The sequence below is a fragment of the Hyperoodon ampullatus genome (assembly GCF_949752795.1).
Source record: "Hyperoodon ampullatus genome assembly, chromosome: 2".
In the NCBI taxonomy this organism is placed as follows: domain Eukaryota; kingdom Metazoa; phylum Chordata; class Mammalia; order Artiodactyla; family Ziphiidae; genus Hyperoodon; species Hyperoodon ampullatus.
The window spans coordinates 69,641,716-69,661,956 of record NC_136915.1 but is presented as its reverse complement, the minus strand read 5'-3'; the positions used below and the strand labels follow the sequence as shown (position 1 = coordinate 69,661,956).

Here is a 20,241-nt window from a genome sequence, read left to right as displayed (position 1 = left end):
TGGCCAGGGACCTTGTCCAATATCAAAAGAACTTTAAAAGGCAATCCCTTACAGGCAAGGTATTTTCTTCAGGGACAAATCATCAATGGAACCAATCCAGAAAAAGAATTCTCATGGTCCAGGCCTTCTTGATGTACAACCAAGACAGACAGTTGGTGTTTATCTTTTCCCTTCAAGACTCAGATATTAGCAGCTTTATAGATAAGGGCAGTACTTATCATAAACCCGACCGCATTTGCACAAGCAGTGGAGTTAGCCTATCCCTTCCTGCCTTAAATCCTAGTGCTCACTTTTCTTCCTTACAAATAAATGCCTTTTGTGACATTTTTTCCACCAGAATAGGGCACTTTCATCTGCATTAAAAACCCATTCAGAAAAAAAAGAAAAGAAAAGCATTCAGGAGAATCCTTTCTCCTCAATGATATTCTTAATGGCATCTGGGAATTCATCTGCTGCCTCTTGGTCAGCAGAAGCTGGTTCTCCTGTTATCTTGACATTTTTTAAGCCACACCTCTTCCTAAAATTATCAAATCATCCTTTGCTGACATTAAATTCTACAGCTTTAGATCCTTCACCTTCCTTTGGCTTTTGGTTGTCATATAATGATTTAGCTTTTTTAAAAAATCACTTTAGAGTCTGTAGATATGCCTGTACCCACATAAAAGCTGCATTTTCAATACAAGATAAAAAGGTATTTTGCAAAAAGTGCAAGGTTTTCCTGCCTGCTGATGTAGCTGCAGCGATGGCTTCACGATTTTCCTTTTCTTTTTTTACAGTGGTCCTTACGCTGGATTCATTTATCTTAAAATGGCAGGCAACAGCAGCTGCAGACCTCAATCTAGGGTACATACCCAGCCATTCAAATTTTTCTTGTAATATCATGACTTTTCTCTGCTTCTTGGGAGCACTTCCAGCCTCACTAGTGGCACTTTGTATGGATCCTATGGTGTTATTCGAGGTTTACAGTATTGCACTAAACATGATGAAAACCATGCAAGAACTGGGAGAGATCACTTTTTACCATGATACAAAATTTACCAGAGAGGAACTGCACATGCAGAGATGATTAGCATCACTTGGCATTTTACACAATACTCGCAACATCTGAGCTCACCTAAACAGCAACAGGAGGTGGCTATGAAATTAATATGATAGCACAGTATGTACTGCTGTTAATTTTACACAGTTACAGTTTAATACCGCATCTTTACATTTGTTTACATTTCTCTCGGCTGCAAATGGCACCAAGTAGAGTCTGTAAGTGTTTTATGAATAAGTTTTGATAAATGTTAACTTTTTATAATACATTTGTGCATATTTGATGGTTGTAAATGATAAAATAGACTAGTATCTATATATATTTTATACATTCATGACATACTTAACTTTTTCTTCTTTTTTTTTATATTTCTAGACTACACTGTTTGTCTGCAAGTTTTTTCAAATTGGTGCAAATCTCCCCCAAAATTTCCAGTATATTTATTGAAAAAGATCTGCATATCAGTGGACCTGTACAGTTCCAACCTGTGTTGTTCAAGGGTCTATTGTAGTTGTTTTGTTGTTGTTCTCAACCGATTTTCATGAATAAGGTTCACATCCCATCAATCTTCATATTTTCTAATCATTTCATTTAAACTCCCCAAACATTATTGAACATCTATTATGTGAAGAAACTATACTAATTGAACTGCCCACAAAGAGCAGAGTGCCAGGGACATGGCCATATAGCTAAATAATTAACATATAGTGTGATAATGCTTGAACAGTATCTACAAAAAGTCAGCAGAATGCAAATGACAGAGAAATCAATTCTTATTTTTTATTTAATCTTATTTATTTTTTGTAGAGCAGGTTCTTATTAGTCATCCATTTTATACATATTAGTGTATATATGTCAATCCCAATCTCCCAATCCATCACACCGCCACCACCACCCCGTCACTTTCCCCCCTTGGTGTCCATATGTTTGTTCTCTACATCTGTGTCTCAATTTCTGCCCCACAAACCGGTTCATCTGTACCATTTTTCTAGGTTCCACATATATGCGTTAATATACGATATTTGTTTTTCTCTTTCTGACTTACTTCATTCTGTATGACACTTTCTAGATCTGTCCACGTCACTACAAATGACCCAATTTCATTCACTTTTATGGTTGAGTAATATTCCATTGTATATATGTACCACATTTTCCTTATCCACTCCTCTGTCAATGGGCATTTAGGTTGCTTCCATGTCCTGGCTATTGTAAATAGTGTTATAATGAACATTGGGGTGCATATGTCTTTTTAAATGATGGTTCTCTCAGGGTATATGCCCAGTAGTAGGATTGTTGGGTCGTATGGTAGTTCTCTTTTTACTTTTTTGAGGAACCTCCATACTGTTCTCCATAGTGGCTGTATCAATTACATTCCCACCAACAGTATAAGAGGGTTCCCTTTTCTCCACACCCTCTCCAGCATTTGTTGTTTGTAGATTTTCTGATGATGCCCATTCCAACCGGTGTGAGGTGATACCTCATTGTAGTTTTGATTTGCATTTCTCTAATGATTAATGATGTTGACCAGCTTTTCATGTGCTTCTTGGCTCGCTGTATGTATTCCTTGGAGAAATGTCTATTTAGGTCTTCTGCCCATTTTTGGATTGGGTTGTTTGTTTTTTTTAATATTGAGCTGCATGAGCTGTTTATATATTTTGGAGATTAATCCTTTGTCCATTGATTTGTTTCCAAATATTTTCTCCCATTCTGAGGGTTGTCTTTTTGATTTGTTTGTAGTTTTCTTTGCTGTGCAAAAACTTTTGTTTCATTAGGTCCCATTTGTTTATTTTTGTTTTTATTTCCATTATTCTAAGAAGTGGATCAAAAAAGGTATTGCTGTGATTTATGTCAAAGAGTGTTCTTCCTATGTTTTCCTCTAAGAGTGTTATAGTGTCCAGTCTTACATTTAGGTCTCTAATCCATTTTGAGTTTATTTCTGTGTATAGTGTTAGGGAGTGTTCTAATTTCATTCTTTTACATGTAGCTGTCCAGTTTTTCCAGCACCACTTATTGAAGAGACTGTCTTTTCTCCATTGTATATCCTTGCCTCTTTGGTCATAGATTAGTTGACCATCGGTGTGTGGGTTTATCTCTGGGCTTTCTATCCTGTTCCATTGATCTATATTTCTGTTTTTGTGCCAATACCATATTGTCTTGATTACTGTAGCTTGGTAGTATAGTCTGAAGTCAGGGAGACTGATTCCTCTAGCTCCATTTTTTTCCCTCAAGACTGCTTTTGTTATTCAGGGTCTTTTGTGTCTCCACACAAATTTTAAGATTTTTTTGTTCTAGTCCTGTAAAATATGCCATTGGTAATTTGATAGGGATTGCACTGAATCTGTAGATTGCTTTGGGTAATATAGTCATTCTCACAACATTGATCCTTCCAATCCAAGTACATGGTATATCTCTCCATCAGCTTGTATCATCTTTAATTTCTTTCATCAGTGTCTTATAGTTTTCTGCATACAGGTCTTCTGTCTCCCTAGGTGGGTTTATTCCTAGGTATTTTATTCTTTTTGTTGCAATGGTAAATGGGAGTGTTTCCTTAATTTCTCTTTCAGATTTTTCATCATTAATGTATAGGAATGCAAGAGATTCCTGTGACTAATCTTGTATCCTGCAACTTTACCAAATTCTTTGATTAGCTCTAGTAGTTTTCTGGTGGCATCTTTAGGATTCTCTATGTATAGTATCATGTCATCTGCAAACAGTGACAGTTTTACTTCTTCTTTTCCAATTTGTATTCTTTAATTTCTTTTTCTTCTCTGATTACCATGGTTAGGACTTCCAAAACTATGTTGAATAATAGTGGTGCGAGTGGACATCATTGTCTTGTTCCTGATCTTAGAGGAAATGCTTTCAGTTTTTCACCATTGAGAATGATGTTTGCTGTGGGTTTGTTGTATATGGCCCTTATTATGTTGAGGTAGCTTCTTCCCTCTATGCCCACTTTCTGGAGAGTTTTTATCATAAATGGGTGTTGAATTTTGTCAAAAGGTTTTTCTGCATCTATTGAGATGGTCATATGGTTTTCATTCTTCAATTTGTTACTATGGTGTATCACATTGATTGATTTGCATATATTGAAGAATCCTTGCATCTCTGGGATAAATCCCACTTGGTCATGGTGTATCATCCTTTTAATGTGTTGCTGGATTCTGTTTGCTAGTATTTTGTTGAGGATTTTTGCATCTATATTCATCAGTGATATTGGTCTGCAATTTTCTTTTTTTATACTATCTTTGTCTGGTTTTGGTATCAGGGAGATGGTGGCCTCATAGAATGAGTTTGGGAGTGTTCCTTCCTCTGTAATTTTTTTGGAAGAGTTTGAAAAGGATTGTTGTTGGCTCTTCTCTAAATGTTTGATAGAATTCACCTGTGAAACCATCTGGTCCTGAGCTTTTGTTTGTTGGAAGATTTTTAATCACAGTCTCAATTTCATTACTTGTGATTTGTCTGTTCGTATTTTCTATTTCTTCCTGGTTCAGTCTTAGAAGGTTATACCTTTCTAAGAATTTGTCCATTTCTTCCAGGTTGTCCATTTTATTGGCATAGAGTTTCTCGTGTTAGTCTCTTAGGGTGCCTTTGTATATCTGCGGTGTCCGTTGTAACTTCTCCATTTTCATTTCTAATTTTATTGATATGAGTCCTCTCCCTCTTTTTCTTTTGAGTCTGGCTAATGGTTTATCAACTTTGTTTATCTTCTCAAAGGACCAGCTTTTAGTTTTATTGATCTTTGTTATTGTTTTCTTTCTTTCTATTTATTTCTGATCTGATCTTTATGATTTCTTTCCTTTACTAACTTTGGGTTTTGTTTGTTCTTCTTTCCCTAGTTCCTTTAGGTGTAAGGTTAGATAGTTTATTTGAGATGTTTGTTGTTTCTTAAGGTAGGCTTGTATTGTTATAAACTTCCCTCTTAGAACTGCTTTTGCTGCATCCCATAGGTTTTGGATCGCTGTGTTTTCATTGTCATTTATCTCAAGGTATTTTTTGATTTCCTCTTTGATTTCCTCAGTGATCTCTTGGTTATTTACTAACGTATTGTTTAGCCTCCATGTGTTTGTGTTTTTAATATTTTTCCCCTGTAATTGATTTCTAATCTCAGAGCATTGCAGTTAGAAAAGATGCTTGATATGATTTCAATTTTCTTAAATTTACTGAGGCTTGATTTGTGACCCAATATGTGACCTATTCTGGAGAATGTTTGTTGTGCACTTGAGAAGAAAGTGTAACCTGCTGTTTTGTGATGGAATGTCCTATAAATATTAATTAAATCTATCTGGTCTATTGTATAATTTAAAGCTTGTGTTTCCTTATTAATTTTCATTTTGAATGATCTGTCCATTGGTGTAAGTGAGGTGTTAAAGTCTCCCAGTATTATTGTGTTACTGTTGATTTCCTCTTTTATAGCTGTTAGCAGTTGCCTTATGTATTGAGGTGCTCCTATGTTGGGTAAATATATATTTATAATTGTTATATCTTCTTCTTGGTTTGATCCCTTGATCATTATGTAGTGTCCTTCTTTGTCTCTTGTAATAGTCTTTCTTTTAAAGTCTATTTTGTCTGATATGAGAATTGCTACTCCAGCTTTCTTTTGATTTCCATCTGCATGGAATATCTTTTTCCATCCCCTCACTTTCAGTTTGTATCTGTCCCTAGGTCTGAAGTGGGTCTCTTATAGACAGTATATCTATGGGTCTTGTTTTTGTATCCATTTAGTGAGCCTGTGTCTTGTGGTTGGAGCATTTATTCCATTCATGTTTAAGGTAATTATCAATATGTATGTTCCTATTACTATTTTCTTAATTGTTTCGGGTCTGTTTTTGTAGATCCTTTTCTTCTCTTGTGTTTCACATTTAGAGAATTTCCCCTAGCATTTGTTGTAGAGCTGATTTGGTGGTGCTGAATTCTTTTAGCTTTTGCTTGTCTGTAAAGCTTTTGATTTCTCCATCAAATCTAAATGAGATTCTTGCCAGGTAGAGTAATCTTGGTTGTAGGCTCTTCCCTTTCATCACTTTAAATATGTCATGCTACTCCCTTCTGGTTTGTAGAGTTTCTGCTGAGAAATCAGCTGTTAACTTTATGGGAGTTGCCTTGTATGTTATTTGTTGTTTTTCCCTTGCTGCTTTCAATAATTTTTCTTTGTCTTTAATTTTTGCCAATTTGATTACTATGTGTCTCAGTGTGTTTCTCTTTGGGTTTATCCTGTATGGGACTCTCTGTGCTTCCTGGACTTGGGTGGCTATTTCCTTTCCCATGTTAGGGTAGTTTTTGACTATAATCTTTTCAAATATTTTCTCAGGTCCTTTCTCTCTCTCTTCTCCTTCTTGGACCCCTATAATGCAAATGTTGTTGCATTTAATGTTGTCCCAGAGGTCTCTTAGGCTGTCTTCATTTCTTTTCATTCTTTTTTCTTTATTCTGTTCCACAGCAGTGAATTCCACCATCCTCTCTTCCAGGTCACTTATCTCTTCTTCTTCCTCAGTTGTTCTGCTATTGATTCCTTCTAGTGTATTTTTCATTTCAGTTATTTTATTGTTCTTCTCTGTTTGTTTGTTCTTAAATTCTTCTAGTTCTTTTTTAAACATTTCTTTCATCTTCTCGATCTTTGCCTCCATTCTTTTTCCGAGGTCCTGTGTCACCTTCACTATCATTATTCTGAATTCTTTTTCTGGGAGTTTGCCTATCTCCACTTCATTTAGTTGTTTTTCTGGGGTTTTATCTTGTTCCTTCATCTGGTATATAGCTCTGCCTTTTCATCTTGTCTATCTTTCTTTGAATGTGGTTTGCTTTCTGATGGGAGAGACTAGTGGTGGGTAGAGCTGGCTGTTGCTCTGGTGGGCAGAACTCAGTAAAACTTTACTCTCCTTGTCTGCTGATGGGTGGGGCTGAATTCGCTCCTTATTGATTGTTTGGCCTGAGGCGACCCAGCACTGGAGCTTACCCGGGCTCCTTGGCGGGGTCAATAACAGACTCCGGGAGGACTCATGCCAAGGAATACTTCCCAGAACCTCTGCTGCCAGTTTCCTTGTCCTCACAGTGAGACACAGCCACCCCCTGCCTCTGCAGGAGACCCTCCAGCACTAGCCAGTAGGTCTGGTTCAGTCTCCTATGGGGTTACTGCTCCTTCCCCTAGGTCCCGATGCGCACACTACTTTGTGTGTGCCCTCCAAGAGTGGGGTCTCTGTTTCCGCCAGTCCTGTCGAAGTCCTGCAATCAAATCCCACTAGCCTTCAAAGTCTGATTCTCTAAGAATTCCTTCTCCTTTTGTCAGGACCCCAGATTGGGAAGCCTGACGTGGGGCTGAGAACCTTCACTCCAGTGGGTGGACTTCTGTTGTATAAGTGTTCCCCAGTTTGTGAGTCACCCACCCAGCAGTTATGGGATTTGATTTTATTGTGATTGCGCCCCTCCTACCATCTCGTTGTGGCTTCTCCTTTGTCTTTGGATGTGGGGTATATTTTTTGGTGAGTTCCAGTCTCTTTCTGTGGATTAATGTTCAGCCGTTAGTTGTGATTCCAGTGCTCTCACAAGAGGGAGTGAGAGCACGTCCTTCCACTACGCCATCTTGAACCAATATCTCCAAGAAATCAATTCTTGATTGTCAGGTGGTAGAGAGGTGTATGGGGTGGAATATTACAGAAGGGAAAGATGAATAATAATAGGCATTTATTTACTGCTTACTGTGTTTCTGACACTTTTCAAAAAGTGCTTTATATATACTCTCTCATTTAATCCTCAAAACAACTCTCTGAGGTATGTACTATAATTATCCCCATTTGCCAGATGAGAAAACCATGTATTATAAATATAAATTAAGTCACTGTCCCAAAGTATAAACAACAGCATGGGAGATAGGACAATGCATGTAAAATAATCAGGAAGGGGAATTCACTCAGTGGAGCTCTTGCTTTATTGTTTGAGATCAAATATGACCAGTTTAGGAAAACTGTCCTAAGAAGTTTGGACATAATACCATGTAGCTGAAGGGAATTCATTGTAAATCTCTGAATGAAGAATTGCCAGGGAAACAGGGCACATTGTCATGATTTTTGTAGCAAGGTACTATAGTACCTAATTTGCAAACTCTTTATTCATATAGAATAATACTAAATCAAATATAAATTAAAATGGGAGGAACATGGCTCTTGAAGCATAATGTGTCTTCTGTTCTACAGGAGTGTAATTTGACTGCACAAATTAACTCATGTATACACGGGTTCAAACTTCATTAACCAAAAGTAATGTAATTGGAGATAACATTTTTGAAAAGCAAAAGACAAAAGTACCCACTTTATGTGTTCATGATCACCATAAGCCTTGAGTATTATACATTCAAATTTATATTCTACAAGTTGACAAACATACTAAAATAAGACAGATTACTAGTAGCTTAAATTGCAAATATATATCAATAATATGTCTGATATAATGCCAGGAATAACAAAATGTAGCACAGAACACAGCATTTCCAAATACTATCATATATTCAACACCAGGAGAAAATTATCTTCCAATTCAATATTGCATACCTTTAACAAAATTACACGTTTAAAAATTTTTCTGTTGTGATAGTTTTTGTTTAAGAATTAGAAGTCTTTGTTTTTATTCAAACTTCCAGATTCAACCTTCAGCAGCCTCTTCATTTACTCGAGCATTGACCACTAGGGGGCAGACATGACCAAGCCATTTAATATGTTTCTATTTGCTATTTCAGATTTTGAATCGAGATGCAGTATGCTCTTGAAGCCAAAGGTATATTTTCTTTAAAACTGCATATCAAACAAACAGAAAAAGTAAGAAAGAAAAAAATACAATTCAATTTTAAGTCTCTTTTGTTTTCTTATGAGTTACCAAGTTCAAATCTTATCTTTGTTTTCAACTACAATAAAATTAAATTTACAATAGAGACTGATAGTTAATTATTACTTTTTTGTTATAAGATTGGCAATGTCCTTCAGAACCTAGGTTTGTGTTTCTAATTGCCTACACTAATAATTTATTTATATATATTACCTAAATTTATTCTTACAACACATCTGTGAATAAAGTGTTACCATCCTCATCTGTAAGATGGGGAAATTAAAGATTTTTAAAAGATCACAAATTATGTGGCATAATAAGTGTTTAGACCCAGTTTTGTCTAATTCCAAAGTTTGTGTGTGATATTACTTCTTTTTCTCTGTGTTAATTATGAAATATACAGTACATGCGGGAAAGTACATAAAATATAAGTATTTAACTTAAAAATAATAATGAAGCAAATATCCATTTCACCACCACCCTGACCCAAACAAAGGACACTTTTAACTCCTGCAGAAGCACCAGATGAGCTACTCACCCTTCACAACACCCCCTCCACCTTAGAAGGTAATTACCATCTTCATTTTTATGATCATCATTCCCTTTCTTTTGTTTAGAACTTTTGTGAGAGTTATATAAATCTATTCATAGTGTATAGATTCATTCATGTCTTTCTCCTTTTGGTCAATATTATATTTGTAATATTTATCTATACTGTTGTACATAGTTACAGTTCTTTAGTTTTCATTGCTACATAAAATGAAATGCTCTATGTAGTATACCATAATTTATTATCTATTCTACTATTCATAGGTATGGGGGCTGTCTTCAGTTTGGGACTATTATAAATAAGGCTACTACACACATTCTTACACACATCTTTTGATTCACATATAAAAATTGTCCCTAAGATATATAACTGAGTCAAATTGCTAGTTTATCAGGTCTGTCTGCATATCTTCAACTTTATTGGAAACAAAAGTCTATTGACAGGTGAATAAACAAAGAGATGTGGTATATCTACACAATGGAATACTATTCAGCAGTAAAAAGAAGGAACTACTGACTCATGCAGCAACATAGATGAACCAGGTGGACTATTTTATTCTTTTATCCACTATTACTTGTAATACAATATTACTATATTTTTATATGTATTGATAGATATTGAATGTATAACCTTCTCCAAATGAACAATTAGTTTCCATGGGTAATTAGTTTCCATGGGTAATACACCAAATTAGGATGGGGAGAATCATTTCATCCTGGAGGTTCATTGTCTTTGTAAGTTTTATTTTCATTTACATCTATAAATAAGCCTGCATATCCTTTATTACACTAGATAGTTATGGTAGGGTTTTAAATGATGCTTAATACACCACACATTAATAATACTACTGTGACATTTTACCACCCTTTCCAGTAAAAATGACGTTTTCTGTATGCCATATGTTTTCCCGTAGCTGGAGAAGTCACCAGAGGCCACTGCTCTGTAAATTTTGGTTGCCTCTGGTCTGGATAAAAATACATATAGGTATATGCCAGCCATCAAAAAAAAATACCATAAATAAAAATAAGTTTTTACTGATAGAAGCTTCTAGGTAGCATCTGCTTCCCATTAAGAGGAGGTGGTTGATCCTGATCCTGTCCAATCTCAACCAATTTTACTGTGAGGAACACGACCTTGTTTTAAAAGTGGGTACACTGATTATGAGGAAGCAGCAGTAAAAGACTGCATTCCCAGTGATGGCTTGCCATATTAGGTTGACCCTAGTGTTTCCATAGCCTAAGCCTCTATTCCACCCAGCTACTCCTTTCCCTCTCCCTCAACCCCTTTTCTTCTCTTTCAATTTCAGATAGATTCATCATCTTTTAGATGGCCTACCTAGCAAGATAAGTTTCCTGAGAGAGGACTCCAGTGTCCCTATCTGAGTTAAAGTTCCTCTCAGTATGGTGGTGAGCTTCCAGAAAAGCCATCTGCAGTCGATTCAACACACTAAGTTTAATTCCCAAGACTCCCAAATCTCTTTTGGTATGTTTGGACCAGTTTTAGTTAATCCATTACAAGTATAGTTGCCATTAACTGCTTGTGCTATGAGTGTAATTCAAATATATAATAGGCACCTAAAATATTGTTATTCCTGGAGATCATCAGCTGAAACTGTTGACTCCTAGCTGCAGTTCAATTTAATAGGAATAGGCTTTTCGTAATCATCCTTTACAAAGTTTCAGAGACAAATTCCGTCAGTGATACTTACTCATCAAGTCAGGCATAATTCACTTTTGGACACCATTCTGATTTCCTGACTACTCTACTTATTTAATGTTCCTTCCACATTCATATCTGATTTAGTCAAAAGAGAAAAGGAGACTCTGACCTACTGGAAATTCAGTGGTGGCATATCTCCCTTCAGACCCACACCGAGCTTAGAGGCACAACATATCCTTCTCAGTTTGAAGGTAGGCTCCTTCTCCAAGACATGATAAAACCAATATGATGAATATAATCAACAAAATGTGACTCAAATTAGAATTGCAACTAACTACTATTGAGGTGGGTCATCAAGGGTAGTTGATGTCTTTTCAGTAAATAACTAAATCAGAGTTCTTAGGTTAGTTTTGTAGTTTGGCTTCAGTGTCATTCTCTTTCCCAGAGGGGGAAAAAATCCAGGCTCTTCTCTCTGAATTAGCGATAACTTGGTATTATATCTGAGAGAAACAGTTAAAAGTGTTTTTCTCTCGTTCTGAGACACTCAGGAAAAAAGTGATGCAACACTATAGATTTTATGTGCTTTCTTTCCATCTGCCACAATTCCCCCTTTGCTTTCATTTGTTACTTACTTATTACCATATTTCATTCCCTGGGTGTGTCTCTATACTGTTTACCTCAAGGGCAGATAGTTGGAATCACTCTGCCAAGGCTTCCCCTTCTGTCCACTCCCATCAAGAAGGAAAGACAAGTAGTGATGGGACCATCCTACGTGTCACCAACAGGGCAGCACTTACAGTCAGTCTTAGTTAAGGATACATGAGGGGCGTCACTATCAAGTCCATTGTGTTTTTTACCAAAATGCCAGTCAAATTCAGAGAAATTGAACTAGTTTTCTGAGTATCAATGCCTCCCTTTGGTGGGATATGGTAGTGTAGTCTTGAACACAATACAGGTGAATCTGGCAAGATAAAATAAATTTTCTGTTGGATGCTCACTTCAGCAGCACATGTACTAAATTTGGAATGATACAGACATTAGTATGGCCCCTGTGTAAGTATGACAGGAAAATTCGTGAAGCATTCCATATTAAAGAAAAGAAAAGAAAAGCAGAGAAGGGAAGAGAAGAGAAGAGAAGAGAAACAAGAGAAAAGAAAAGAAAAGAAAAAAATTTTTGGAGTTGGAGTTGTGTGATTGCATCATCACTGTTATCTTTACCCCTACATTCACATAGGAACCACTCCCCAATGGTTTTTCTATGTTAGATTGACCCAGTCATGTCAGTCAGTTCTTCATGCCCTTGGCATCACCAGTCTTTATCAACATATATTTTATTTTTTTCAACATATATTTTAATTACCCATTCCAGGTCTTTTTCAAACTGCTACTATATGTGTGATACGGAATTTGGTAAGTCCATATGATGTTTGTCTCTTAGCTCATTTTTGTACACAGGCAACAGTGAAAGGTATACTTTGATTGATAAAATGTAACTTAGGAGACTGAGTTTATTCACGTTGTATTGTTCCACATCTTTAATAGTATCCTCATCCATGTTTACACCCAAAGGATAAGCAAAGTCAAAGTCTAACACCCAAAGGATAAGCAAAGTCAAAGTCTAACACCCAAAGAATAAGCAAAGTCAAAGTCTAATATGTGGTTATTCTAGTTAGGATGCAGTTGAAGCCACCTAGGCTACCAGTAAGAGTCCAGTGTTGTCAACTGCCATTCCCTGCCCCTGAGGAATCTTACCCAAAGTCATCTTTTGGAAATTCTTTTCCCATTCACAATCCGGATAGCATATTATCACATCAGCAATTTCTGTAAAGGAGTATGTCATTGTTCCATCCAATATTTATAGCTCAAGTAAAAATATCCCCATTTATTTTATGTACCCAAGGAGATTACATCCAAGGAATAGACCAATACATCAGTCTTTGTATTCTAACCCCGTCTGAGCCAGCAGCCAGGTTTTATCTGGTGGTCATTGATATGACCCATTGTAATTCTTCCACAGAATTTCCACATATTTCCATAATTTAATTCTCCTCACAGTGGTATTTTTAGTTGTCCAATCTTAAAGTGTTACTTCAGTAGGATAAGTAATAAGTTCAACCTTTTTAACAACAGAAACTAAGAATTCTTCTGGTGGTTCTGTCCTCTATTCCAAAGGTGGGGCTGCAACCTTTTTCATGGATACCATGTACTTACCCAGGGTCATATCTAGTTACTATTCCATTTCTATGTTATCCATCATTGGATCTGATCCATCATTATTTGAATAGCTCTCTGACATTACCTATAATATAATGGATATTTGATGTCTTTCAGTGATGGGAACTATTTCTATTAAAGCCCAATTTCAGGACAACAAAGGTCTCTTGGAGTGACTACATCTAGCTATTGCCATCAGATTACTTGCAGGTCCAAATATCTCAGTAGTCACCAAGTGAGAGCAGTTATAGACTTCTTCCTGAGAATTTAGTCTGCATATGTCTGCATAGTAGATATTTTCAAAATAATTCATGTGACAACATTACATGGACTTGATTTTGCTACTTGAGCTATAGCTCTTCCTTTGTAAATATATCAAAGTCTCTTTTGTTCCAGATCCCATTCAAACTCAGATTTCTCTTTGGTCATTTGATATATAAAGGATAATAGCATCTTAGGTACAACATATGTACCCTCCAAGATTCAAATAGCCTTAAAAGCCATTGAGCCTCATTCTAAGTAGTAAGCCCTGGCATATATTATGTACTGTCTTTGGAAAGTCTCTTGTGATTACAGCCCATGTTTTTCACTCAAAATTGAACTGAATAAACTATCACAATTCTCATTTTTTTCCTGGCTTTCTTTTCTTATAGAGAAGCTATCATGGTAGTATCATCATTATGAAGCAACTGACATTTGATAATGATCAAGTATAAATCTTATTAGGTTATGACAGTATACTAGAGAATATAAGTATCTTTGAGAGAGGATAAAGAATGTATACTGTTGTTAGTCCCATGAGTAAGTAAACTAATCCTGGCTTTCTTTTAATATGGGAATGGAAAACAAATTGTATAATTTGTTACTATATATATAATATGGTATATTATATGTATATACTAGATAGACATATATATACATTATTATTGATCTCAATTCTTCACTCTCTTCTACAGTCACACACTTGCCATGACCTCACTGGGAGAGAGGGGTGAATTTTTCAGCCCCTTGGTTTTGGTGTGCCCATATAACTCGCTTTGGCCAATGGCAAGTGGGCAGAAGTGATGATGTGTTCGTTGTATGCTTAGGCTTTAAGGCACATTGCATGGCTCCCCTTGCCTTCTTGCAATTCTGCCACACAACAGGAAGAGCTGTCCCTAGGAAGCTACTGTCTTATCAGTTTCAGAATGCACAGACATGGAGTGGAACAACCCCAGCCAACCTACCCCAGCAGCCATAGCCTGAAATATAACCTTTCAGCTGAGCCCAAGCTGGGATAACCAAACTTCAGCCAGACTCAGACACAGATGATAATAAGTGATTCTTATTGAAGGCACTAAAGTTTGACGTGGCTTCTTAGGCAGTGAGAGTTAACCAAAAATAAAGTACTGATAGGTCAAATTTCTTATATCTCTCATTTAAATTATCTAATTAAGTACTTAATTTGAACTTTTGGATTTAAGTTGAAATCTTAATACATTTTCATCATATATTGGGAAACTTAGAATAACTTTAGGTTCACTATGATTCTAAGATCAAGATACTAGATCTGTAAGAATCTTTTAGTACTCAGGAAGGTTTAGTCAAACAATAGAATTGATAAAATAAGAAATTAAATATATTAATTTGAGATGAAGTTTTAAAAACTTGGAAGTCTTGACTCATTAAATTTTTAGATAAAACCAAAACATTTTTCAAGTGTCTTTTAAAAGGGGTTGGTATTATCGATTAAAGTTAAACATGTACACACTCCATGACACAACAATTCTGTCCTAGATATATACCCATCAGAAATGTTTCCATATATTCTCCAAGGGCATATGCTGGAATGTTTGTAGTAACACTATTTGTAATAGTGCCAAACTGGAAACTACCCAGCTGCCCATCAAAGGTAGAATAGATGAGAATGAATAACTTTTATCAGTGTGCAATGATATAAATCAAATACATTATCATATTAAAATTAGACTCAGAAGAATAAATAGTGCATAATACTATTTATGTGAGGGATAAATAAGAACAAGACCAATCTACCCAATTAGAAGTCAGAATAGTGGGTATACTAGGTATGATTGTAGATAATGTTGCAATTAAAGGTCTGAACAGTGGATATCCCAGATAACTAGACCTGGCATAAACGGGACTTATTTTGTGCTGGTGATGTTCTATTTCTTATGTGGGTTCTAATTTCATAGATATGTAAAGTTTGTAAAAATATATCCAGCTATATATTGCACTTTTGAACCATGCACTTTTTATGTATATATGGTACTTTAACAAAATGCTTTTTATTAAAGTTTTAAAAGTTTTTCTTAATTTAACCATTTTAGACTTACCAATAAGATTTTTTAGCAAACTTTTTAATCTAAATGAGGAACTAGATACAAAACTTCCTGGTATATGAGATACATATTATGGTGCCTCTCCAGCTCAGTTAATCCAACAGTAGCCATGTCCATGATTAAATTTCTTCTTCTAATAATAAATGACTCTTCCTGGGCAGACATGACCTAAGATGGGCTGATCATACTTCCTTGCTCTTCTTGGTAAAGTAATTATTCCTGGGGGAAGGAGGTTAGGTGCATGACTTGAGCTAGATCAATTGCAGTCGTTTGGGGGGAGTATTTCACAATGAAACTAGAAAAGAAAAGTCCTTTCTTTTCAGGTCACAAGACTGAATGAATGTCAGCCTGAAGCTTGGACTCAAAAGATGAAGGATTTATCAAGATTGCTAGCGTGAGAGAATGATAGCAATATACAGAAAGAAGGAATCAAAAGGCTGTGGTGTATATGAGTGTGTGTATGTGTGTGTGTGAGAGAGAGAGAGAGAAAGAATAGCTTTTGAATCCCTAGATTCAACAATTCCTGACGCCAATTCAATTCAATCCCAGCCTTTTCTACTGTTGGATTACTTGATCCAGTACTATAGTCCTCTTTTTTATTCATGTAGTTCAGGTTGAGTTTTGCCACTTGAAATTAAAATAGTCATAATTGACAGAGTAATCAAACTATAGTCCCTCTCAGTTTTAGTCCTCTGGAACTCATTAATATTAATTGCCACATCCTTGAAGAAGTGTTCAGATATTCAAATAAAAATGGATTTAGGGGGCTTCCCTGGTGGCGCAGTGGTTGAGAGTCCGCCTGACGATTTAGGGGACTTGTGTTCGTGCCCCAGTCCGGGAAGATCCCACATGCCACGGAACTACTAGGCCCGTGAGCCATGGCCACTGAGCCTGCGTGTCCGGAGCCTGTGCTCTGCAACGGGAGAGACCACAACAGTGAGAGGTCCGCGTGCCGCCAAAAAAAAAAAAAAAAAAAGTAACATAAGAAAGCAAAATTAAGATGACTTGGTTGAACATCAGAAGATGCTGACAAGTCATATTAAAATAAGCTTTGCCAGAATCACATGCACATACTGCACACACTCAAGTGAGACTAGGGTTTTACAAAAAGAAACTTTAATTTTTCACAAATACAGAACATAATTTTAAAAGAAATTATAATTTTTTTTTTACAATTAATGACTTTAAATTGTCCTGTTCCTCTTTGTAGGTATTATGATCTTGTATGTGTAACTTCATTCCAGACTTAAATAAAATACCCCCCTCAGGTTCAATTACTTCTATTTTTCCTATGTTTTCTCATCTCACACTGTTTACTCTTCTATGATGAGATTTAAAACTTTTAAATATGCAAAGCATTCACTTATTTTCTTTACTTACACCTGATCATTTCTTTCCTCTGATCTCTTAGTAAAGAGAAACAAAGTATTCTTCATGGATTATTTAGGGAAAATCAACCACTAGGAAGAAGAAACATTGGGCTACAGGAGGTCTAAGCCAACCCTGACTTTGGGAATGCATGCACCATGAGGAAGAGAAGGAATAGAAAAACCAAGATGGCAGAGTCAGGACAGCAATAGTAGTAGTGTGAGAGTTTCCCAGGAGTTTGTGAGTGAGAGAGAACTAGAGATGATATGATACTCTGATTTGCCACAAGCTAAAATAAGATTTGAGTTTAGATTGATACTTCTGTCTGATCTTTGATTGGAACAGTGTAGTGTGTACTATGAACAGGCTGATAACAGAAAATACACATAACACTAAAATCTGAGGTTGTAAACAGTAAAGGCACACACCTCTACCCAGAACTGACCACTCTGCATTAAGAGGGACTTTGACAAGGGAGAGGCATTGAAAAGTCAAGTCAATAACAGTGGAAGTATAAGGTCTGAAGGAAGAACTGATAAACAAAGATCACATCTGATCAGAAACAATCCTGAGCCAATCCAATTCTGGGTCCCAAGCAGCAAAGCCCGTTTTAACAGAAGAGGGAAAGGATACTGTTTCGGGTGTTCAGACAGTGGGAATGACTGAAGTCAATCATTTCAAATATTTCATTTTAAAATAAGACAAGGGGGATGAGAAGTAGTATAGATCCTTTAGGATGTACCCAAACCAGAAGTAGCCATGTAGCTGACACCTTCAAGCTTCTACACCTCAAAAACATCTACTTGTTTCCTCAAGAGGCAAATCCTCTAAGAAGTCATCTGCAGCCCACAGCATCTGTCTCAATGCAGAGAAGTTCAGAACGTCCATGACAGGCTCCAGCTCCCACTCTGAGGTATAATTACTAACCACAAAGATGTCAGAAAGAGCAAATCCAAGTTCTCTGTGAACTACCTCTAGCTGCAATACAGAATTTAAAACCCAGAAATCTTAAAACATGGAAAATACAATTTTATGTTGATATAAATTATGAAAGCAATATCAAAAAGTAGGAGCTTGGCAACACTTGTCCTGTTGGAGAATGTGGAGACAGAGATCTGGCCCCATAAAGGGATTTCTTCAAGAACTTCACAAGTCAAGTTCTAATATCACTGCTAATTTTCATTTAGAACACACATAATAGATTCAATATGAATTACAAACTAAAGATAATAGATCCATACAAACTACTCTGATAGAAGGATTTTTGTTTGTTTGTTTGTTTGCTTGGTCTTTTTTGCAGTACGCGGGCCTCTCACTGTTGTGGCCTCTCACGTTGCAGAGCAGAGGCTCCAGACTCACAGGCTCAGAGACCATGGCTCACGGGCCTAGCCGCTCCGTGGCATGTGGGATCTTCCCGGACCGGGGCACGAACCCGTGTTCCCTGCATCGGCAGGCAGACTCTCAACCACTGCGCCACCAGGGAAACCCCTGAAATAGAAGAATTTTTAACACCCTTATATTAGAATCTATCATTTCCTTCAGTTTCCTTTTAAAGGTTATTCTCAGGATAAGTCTATTTTACTAGACTAGTTTAATGTTGATGTTTAATTCATGCTTAGACTAGTTTATTTGTGGAACCACACTGCCTGGGTTCAAAGTAGGGCTCTGTCACTTCCTAGCATTGTCAGTAAACTGGCAAATACTTTACTCTGTGTGCTTTTGTTTACTTATCTATCAAATGTGGTAATGACAGTACCCATCTCATAAGGTTGTTATAAGTATTGAATAAGAAAATCTATCACAGAAAATGGCATGGACATATATACACTACCAGTCGTAAAATAGATAGCTAGTGGGAAGCAGCCGCATAGCACAGGGAGATCAGCTCAGTGTTTTGTGACCACCTAGAGGGGTGGGATAGGGAGGGTGGGAGAGAGGGAGATGCAAGAGGGAAGAGATATGGGAACATATGTATATGTATATCTGATTCACTTTGTTATAAAGCAGAAACTAACACACCATTGTAAAGCAATTATACTCCAATAAAGATGTTAAAAAAAGAAAATCTATCACATATTTAGTGCTCAACAAATATTAGCTATCATTATATCTTCTCAACTGTTGTTTCCACTTCCAGGTTCCTTTTGACTCCAGTCTATTCTGCACATGGGCAGCAGATTAATTTTTGTGAAGCTTAACTTTGGTCACATCATTACTCTTTCAAAAAAAAAATTGCTGTGATTCCACATAATGCACCTAATTAATAAAACCACTTCATACACATGTACCTTTCTCACTTTCTCTCCCCCCTCCAAAGATCCAGCCCTCCGCTAAACTAAATGACTCCATGCTTCCCATACACGCTGCTTTTTCCTTTATTTATGTATTGACTTATGCTGCCCCCAGGGCCTCAATATTTTCACCTTTTTGTCCCTTCACTTCCTGAAGTAGTCCTCGTCCTTGAAAGTCATTTCCTAGTACCACCCAAGTAATGAAATCTTCCCCCATCCACTTTAATACAATTTTTTCCTTCTCTAAACTTTTAAGCATATTATTTTTAATCATTCCTATTTATCATACTCAATCATATCATATTCTTTTGTCAATTTTTTCTTATACTACCCCCCATCCCTTCACCTCTACCTATAAAATCATATGCTTTTTAGCACAGGGAAATTGTTTTAATTATCTGTGTATTTGATTAGAGACTATCACACTGGCTTGATCATTCAAGGTAATCAATAAATATTAGTTGAATTGAACCTAACTGTATTAAATTATAATAAATGGAATTATCTGTGTCAGTGTAAAGATAAATATATATTTAACTTTTAAAACTTGGGAAATGAATCTGAATTATCCCAAGCAATTGTTTTAATTCTTCTTAAACTCAGTAGGTATTTATTTTTATTTTTATTTTTATACACAGTAATATATCATTATAGTGACATAGTACCCCAGAATATGTGTTTACAAATGGCATCATCCATTACTTTGAGTTTCACAGGCACACATCTGTATATGTCTATAAGGTCACCTTTTGTAATCAGATCCAAGTTATCCATATGAGTGAGCAACACCACATGGACCACACCTATGCCGAAAAGATCCATATTGTTTTCATTATTATAGAAAACATCAGTATTTTTCATTTAATCAGCTATCTGTTATGGGATAGACTATCTATGGAGCAATTTCAGAGACTTGGGAAGGTTCCCTATCCCCCACAAAAACAATCCCCCTTAACTACTCATTCACAGCTG

The 20,241-nt window shown here is 36.3% G+C and overlaps 1 protein-coding gene across 1 annotated transcript in view; it reads right to left on the bottom strand.

The window, feature by feature from the left end:
* The window catches only part of IFI44 (interferon induced protein 44), a gene marked incomplete at both ends in the record, with an annotated part of 39,844 nt that overhangs the window by 10,653 nt on the left and 8,950 nt on the right, over positions 1-20,241 (bottom strand). Inside the window, 2 exon segments of the mRNA XM_079721141.1 lie at positions 17,782-17,956; positions 19,972-20,072. Coding sequence (XP_079577267.1) covers positions 17,782-17,956; positions 19,972-20,072 — 276 coding nt within the window.